Source organism: Buceros rhinoceros, unplaced genomic scaffold, assembly GCF_000710305.1.
Source record: "Buceros rhinoceros silvestris isolate BGI_N320 unplaced genomic scaffold, ASM71030v1 scaffold42996, whole genome shotgun sequence".
NCBI classification, from domain to species: domain Eukaryota; kingdom Metazoa; phylum Chordata; class Aves; order Bucerotiformes; family Bucerotidae; genus Buceros; species Buceros rhinoceros.
Genome location: NW_010420059.1, coordinates 1 through 7,485, shown reverse-complemented (window position 1 = coordinate 7,485; position 7,485 = coordinate 1). Strand labels below are relative to the sequence as shown.

The 7,485-nt window shown below is 43.5% G+C and overlaps 1 protein-coding gene across 1 annotated transcript; it reads right to left on the bottom strand.

The window, feature by feature from the left end:
• Window positions 1-1,054: 1,054 nt before the first annotated feature.
• Window positions 1,055-6,055, bottom strand: VPS18 (vacuolar protein sorting 18 homolog (S. cerevisiae); the record flags this gene model as incomplete). The annotated part of the gene is made up of 4 exons (XM_010139159.1): window positions 1,055-2,264; window positions 3,017-4,887; window positions 5,619-5,710; window positions 5,894-6,055. Coding segments are annotated over 4 exons (2,854 nt in total), but the record flags the coding sequence as incomplete, so codon positions are not given.
• Window positions 6,056-7,485: the final 1,430 nt, after the last annotated feature.

Here is a 7,485-nt window from a genome sequence, read left to right as displayed (position 1 = left end):
GCTGAAGCTCCCAAAAGAAGTATGGATGTTCTTCTAGAGTTCTGAATGGTTATCAGAAGTCTTAGGTCAGCTTCTTGAGGAAACCAATTTATATTCCCTTTCAGTGACGTGAAGACCCATTTCTACAACCCTATGAACAGGGTGACTAGCAGACTGAGTTACTCAAGACAAGAACATATGTTCACATCAAAGAACTGAAGAGGTTTTCCAGGAGACAGTATTTTCTATTACCTAAATTAAAAGAATCATCATTTTTCATTCAGATCATTCAGTTCTTCTGCCAATTATTACCTTCGTGATTCCGCCCCGAACAGTAGGACTTCATTAAAATTTTAGGTTTTTAAAAGGAACTCTTGCTAAATCGTAAAGAAACGGTTTTTGTTCTCTCATCCACAACGTAGTGATCACCACCTTCTGGGAAGAATTTTCCAAATCAGGGCAACAGAATCACTGACGTGCAGCCATCTCCAGAAAGCATCAAATACTGTCAGGAAGGCAAACGACTGCCCAGTCACAAGGTACTGGCTTCAAATGGCAAAGCAAATTTCACACCAACAGAACTTTTCTGTAGTCTACCCTTGAGGGAACCTATGACTAGATCTCTAGTCGAGTGCTAAGGTGCAGTCTGAAGAGGACCACAGCAGGACAATACAAATGGCTTGTGTTTCTGCTTGCAGAATATCATTTGAAACCTCTCTATTGCATTTACCAATTTTGATTTGGGGTGAACACAAAACCAAAACCCACTATACAAAGACAGTCATAGTAGAAATAGGATGGAGAGAGGGAGAAAGGGGTGAACAGACCAGGAACTATTACCCGGAACAGTACCTGGAGAAAATTTAAATGTATGAGTTTGCCCATAAAGCTTGTGGGAAAGAGAATTATACACCTTGAACTGCAGGAAAAGTACTTCAGCGTATTATGAGACACTCCTGCTTGAGAATTATACACATTCTTATATCACACTGTGTAGAAACATGTATTTGTGTGGCATGAAGTTTACAAAATAAATATGCAAGAGCATTTGTCTTTTCATGCTCTTCCCATGTATGTGTTCAGAGACTCTCAGCAAAAAAGAAACAGAAGGCAATTCTAGCTTTGAAAGTGATGAATTAAGACTACACTACTTAGTATTCCTCACTACCTTTCCCTTTAAACTTGTCTTCACCTAAACAAATACCACACATTAGGGAAGAGAAATCATGAGCTGTTCCCAATTCTTTCTGGACAACAAGGCGCTCCATTAACTTCACACCAAGAACCTCGGAACGGCAAGCAGCAAACAACTGCTAAATATATTCCAGTATGTTAGCTCTAACTATTTTTCAAGTTCTTAGACAGCCATAGCTATATCTCCCCATTTTTCAAGACTAGTTCACTGTAATCCTGATAATAAGGCCCCACTACTTTTTCCTTAGAGTTCCACAGAAGCCACCATGTCCCTGCTTCTGGAGGTTCCATTCCCATCACAGAAGCTTCACAAGCTGTGAACAAAACCACTCCAACGCACTAGTAGTTGCAGATTTGAAAAACTACAGCCAGCTTTGCATCTCCTCTTCATAATTTTGGGGATCAATAAAAGGCTTGTCTATGGACCGGATCATCAGCTCACCACAGTACACACATTCGGCTGCCACAATATCATCAATGTCAGCTTTTATCTGTTCCCGGCTCTGCTGCCCCTTCCCCAGGCTAATGGTATCTGTGTCCTTGGGACGATGGTGGCTCTTGGAAGGCTGACTTGTAGCTGCCAGCTTCTTCTGAAGATCTTCAAGTTTTGCCTGCTTATAGGCAGGAAGGTTTGGGAAAACTGCTTGGAGAAGACAGTCATAGTGAAACATGTGATCACACAGGAAAAGGTAAAAAGGGCGGTTTAGAAGTGGAAAGTCACAAACAGCACATTTTTCCTGAGGCTCCACAGAGCCATACTTATTTCTCATTTCTTGGATGTCCTCTCGGATTCTTTTAGCACTTTGCGTGGCTTCCTCCATCTCCCTTTTCAGCTCCTCAATGTGCTTGTTGTAGTCCTCCAGGGAGTTACAGATTGCCTCTTTGAAATGGTCAATAGTGACAAAGTCTGGAAAAAATGGCAGGACGTCTTCAATCTTCAGCAGGGCACAGCTGGAGAGGCAGGCCATGGCCTTCTTGACGTCCTTCTCTTCCTGAACAACATGGCGAGCAATCTTCAACCAGAGCTTCTTCCGTAGCTCCTCGTCATCTTCAGGGAGATCTGCACAGGACTTGGCAAGATCAACATCCACCTAGAAGATGGGCAGACAAGGAAACTGAGTTAAGCAAAGAGCTTATCCACCTTTCATCATCAAAGCCTGCCGTCCATTATAGTAGGTATTAATAGAAAACTATTGCTATCTCATTGCCTAGGGCTGCACTACTGGCCTGCTCCTTATTTACACGTCAAACATCTCTCCTCTTCACCAGTATTCCTCCCTGAAGATGTGCTTGCTACCCAGCAGAGAACAACTAAACCCAGCGCTACACAATAAGGGCAAATCCATGTTACGGTATCTTTGCTGGCCACACACTTCAGCAGAGACATAGCAATGCTAGTAGAAAAAAAACCAACATCTCCCTGAAGGTCAGATTAAGGTGGCAAAAGGATTATTCTGTGACAACTACCACAGCTCAGAATAGGAAGTCACTAGAATCCTGAACAATAGAATACAAGTCTTGCATAAATGCAGATGTGCTGACAGTATTTTATGTTAGAAACTGAGCTTAAGACACAGTACTCCCCCTTGTACTTCCCACGTCCCTACCCTCAATTATGGCTTGTCACAGTCAGCTATCTACTTAAAACAACTGTTAAAGCACTGACATATGTTAACAGAGATAGGTCTTTCTTCCCGAATTTAGCTGCACAGCTCCTACTACTGACAGGAGCACTCCTATACTGAGAGGAGCACTGGCTCCTCCCAATGCTGCTGTTCAAGATAACTTGAACAAGCTACATTCCTCTATATCACAGCATGCAGGTACTGACACACGCATATACCTGTAAGGCAAGATCCACAGCCTCCTCATATAATTCCATCACTTTGTAAATGTGGACACATGCATGATGGTGCCCATGCTCTGCACACAGGCGCAATGCATACTTCAGGTCATAGTGGATCCTGTTTGGGTTAGTTCCTGCTTGTTCCAGGTATGATAGCAGCGAGTCTGGGCGACACAAAGCGTAAAGAGACAACAGGTAGTTGTGAATCGCTTGCTGGGTTTCCTCCAGCTGATAGACACAGAACTCCATGTACCTAATGGCTTCATTGATCTGCTGGGTGGTGGCACTCTGGCTATAGTTGACAAGAGCTGGAATGAGGTTCCTGGCATCCAGCCTAGAGCCCATAGAAATCCAGGCATCAACTACCTTTTTGGGAATATGCTGGATGAGGACTGGAGAGAACTTGTAGAACAGCTTCTCATCTCTGTGCCTGGACAGCACATTTAGAGCTTCATCGTACTCATCGTGCTGGCAGTGGTGCGCTACTACGCGCTCGTAGTCCTGCATGATGACTGCAAAGTAGACCATGTGCTCTGTGTCCCCATGGCTTGCCAACAGCTCGTAAATAGATGCCCGGTTATTAAATAGACAGTCTTTGTTTTTAGGACTGCTCAGGAAAACACGAAACTTCTCCCGCGTATCGAAATAGAGATTTCGCTTTGAGGGATCTCCTTCCAGTATGCCTAGCCAGTTCAGGTACAGCTCCGTTAACCATGTGGTCAGCAGAGTGGTCTGGGTCTTCTCAGAAGGCTTTAGGTTACTTAGCTTCTTAATCAGAAACTCCATCAGGGCCTCTTCTTGCTTGGCTTCAATGAACTTGAGAGCAATTTCCTCAAAGTAATTCTGGGTCAGTGCATAACATTTGGCACTCTCTAGATACCTCTTGTTTTGGAAGCAATGCTCTGCCTCTTTTGCCAGCACAATATCTAGGCACTCTGGACGGTCTTTACAATACTCTTTGGCTAAATCAAATTTGTTCATATTCATATACATCTTCCACACATCTCTAGATTCCCGCTGGACATGGTACCGGAACACTACTTTCTCAGTGTGGATCCATATCTGTTGAACTGTGGGATCTTTGATCATGCGTGTCAGTAACCCAAACTTCTCCAGGAACAGATCTTGAAAAACAACCTGCCCATTCAGAGTGCATACAGCCTTCACCCGATCAGGCAGCAGCAACAGGAAGTGGAACTGGGTAAGTACAATGGATATTGGCTTGTTCACAGTTATGTCAATATCAGAAGGATAAACCCAGACCTGTTCATCACTCAGAATGGAATCAGGACGGCTATAATCCAACGTACCATATAAAACACCATTTCCCATCATCCAGGCAAAGGAGCGTGGGTTGGAGCGCAGTTTTGGGGTGTAAAAGGCTATCTCACTGAAACCAAAGTTGGCTGGAAACTCCCGGAAGCTGGGCAAATGGTCAGCATGCATAGCAAATATGGAGCTGAAGCCCTGTTGCTCTGTCCCTTCAGGCACTTTGCCAACAAACTGGAATAATCTCTTTCGAGTGGTGGCTATAATAAAAAACTTCCCTTCTAGCCCTCGTTCAATCTCCAAGCAGCAGACTGGGGCAGGTCCTGATTCTTCCTCCAGAGTGTAGACCTGTCGGAAGTACTGGTCGGGATTAGTGCTGAAGAGGCCTCCATCACTGACAGAAATTTCAGCCTCATAGATCTGCCCCTGGGCTGTCCCCACCAGGATAGGCCCAGTGTTGGTCTCCGAACCAAGAAATTTGTTCCAGCCCACGCTTTCAATCAAGTGGCCTTTCCATCGGGAGAGTGCTCGCACTTTCTGAACACTTCTGTTCAGGTAAAGGCATTCACTGGTGTTCAGAGCAATCAGAAGATGAGAGCCTGCCAACAGGAGAGGGGTATAGGAAGAAGGAGAGAACAAATTAAGACTGTGCCTAAGCAAGCCAAATTCCTGAAGCTCCTAATCCTCACATTTGATAAACTCTGACACCAACATACTTAATCCAATATTTTCCCAGGCATTCATAGGAATGTGGGGGATTTCTATGCTGGATCAGAACTGTGGTCCGTATGTTGCAAATTTAAATTATTAGTGCCAGATGCTTCAGCAAGAAGGTATTCTTCCGTTTCAATAAGTGTTCTAAGGATAAACAGTTCCCAGAGTTCTCTCCTATCCCTGGCCGTTGGTGACAGATTTGAGCATGTCTTTTCAAACTTCTGTTTTGTTTTCAAATCAGTCAGGGCTGCAGTGAGCTGCAGATGTTTTACAGTCCTTTTTAAAAATTCTTATATAAACACATACAGCATAGGGTGACTGCAAAGATTTCTTTTTACTGGTTTTAGCAGCCTTGCTCAGAACAGCCTAACTGCACATGTTCATTTCAGAGAATTCGACAGCAACAGTATACACTCAACAAACCAGTGTCTTGCTAACAGCACAGGGGCGTATGAGTACGCAGGGCTCCTGGGCACAGAGTCCTGCCCACTGGAGAACCGCCTGTTCTCCTTATTTACACAACAGAAAGAGAACTTCTTCAGCAGTTTCATTATGCACATTGGACTGCATGTGCAGCCAACCACTGTCTGTAAATATACATAGTCCATTGCCTCACCTGTGTGATCCAAAAACATCTTGTAGACTTTGGATTCATCTTTGCGTCCCAGCTCTACTTGATTAGGTTCATCTGGCTTCCCAAGATCAATTCTGCAAAGACAAACCATGAAAGTATGCTTCCAACAAAAGTTCACGTGGCATAATTGCTTACTGTTTTCGATATTGGGTTCATGGCTTCTTATCCATGTTTGAAATGGTAAGTTCTCTAAGAGATTAAAAAAAAAATAAAAAGCAAGGAAAACAATCAGTAACTCAGGTCTCTGGCAGCATTACCTGAGAAGGGTGTCTTTGCCAAGACTCATACAGAGCTGGTTAGAGGAGACCACTAAGCTGTTAATTTTCTCTGGAGGAGCAAAATCGATCCTTTGCTTGTTAAATATTGGTGTTTCCTTCTCCAGCCGTGCATTCACATATCCTGGAGAAAGAACATGAACACTTAAAAACAAAGCAAGACAAAACCCCATAACAACAATCCCACACTCCATAAAAAAAAAAAAATCAAACCTAAAAAACTAGAAGGATCATTTCCTGCTCTGACTTCTACTGAAAAGGAAGTGTGGTCCATGGAACGTGAACACAGAAAGCAGCACTCATGTAGATATGTATAACAGGAAAGAAAAGTAGTAATACGTTTTACTGTCTTATCATAGAACTGTAAACTTGTCACAAGCATTAATTTGAAAGTACACAGAATTCCAGGAAAGCCACAGAACTGTCACATAAACCACATAAAAAGCTGAAAATTAGAGTAGAATTTGAAGAATTGGTTGACAGTTTATTTGTCCAAGGCAGGGACAAATAGCTGGTATTACATAATTCACAGAGGGATTTGGTTTGACACTCTCATACAAGCTGCCCAAGAGACCACTGGATTCACTGAATCATTCACTGAAACATATTTCTCTCTTCCTCCACGTTGGAACTGAATGAGCTACCATACTTGACATCCATCATTAACAAGCTACATCTATTTTTAAAGCCATGTTGGAGTTTTTTGTATCCACATAGCAGATTTCATCATAAACAGAAGTCTGTTGGATTATTTGCCGCAGGAAACAGCTGGGGGTCACAGTAAATGCTTTTACCATAACCCTATTTTACCAACCATAACACTATACACAACACAATAACCGTAAGATTCCAGTTGTTGCTGGAAGGCAGAAAAACTACCTCAAGCCAAAACAATAAAAGACCTGGTGACTGCTGAATCAATGCTCCAATCTTGGCATAAATTGCTTCCTGATCCAAAAGCCATTCAGACTGGTTTACTGTTTCAGGGCAAATCCCAACATGGAGCCAGACTAACCCTCAGATCCTTTCAAAAATCATGTCTGAATTCTAAGAAATGCCCAAATAAGTTAAGGGTAGAGTTAAGATTGAAGTTTGACAAGACATGGCCACCCTACAGGACACATACTGCATTTTGAGCCCAGCCATGCAAACCTGACGAATCAACGAACTGAAAATGGAAGTGTGTACAACAAGAGCAAGTTAGCTGATGAGACTGTTCAGTATTCAGCTAGTCAGTTTAGTCACAACCAGCCTGGGTGTCCCGGGTTCAACACGGTGGAACCGGATCTCCTCTGTTGTCTGGCTTTCTTCTTCCCAGAGAGCTGTGGTTCTTCCAAGCTTCCGGGAAGGAGGACATGCCTCTTTGAATGAAGTCATAAAAGGGGGTGTGTTGAGAGATCCAACGCCATCCTGCTTTCCCCCTCTGCTCTATCTGCCCTCCTCTCTATCTTGTCCGGGCTGCGGCTCTCTCAGATATGCCACGCAGGACTCTTGAATCTTACGCCCCGGGACTGGAAACTTTCATCAAGGAGAGAAAACCACATCCGTGACCTGTTATTTCCCTGAAGCAGTAA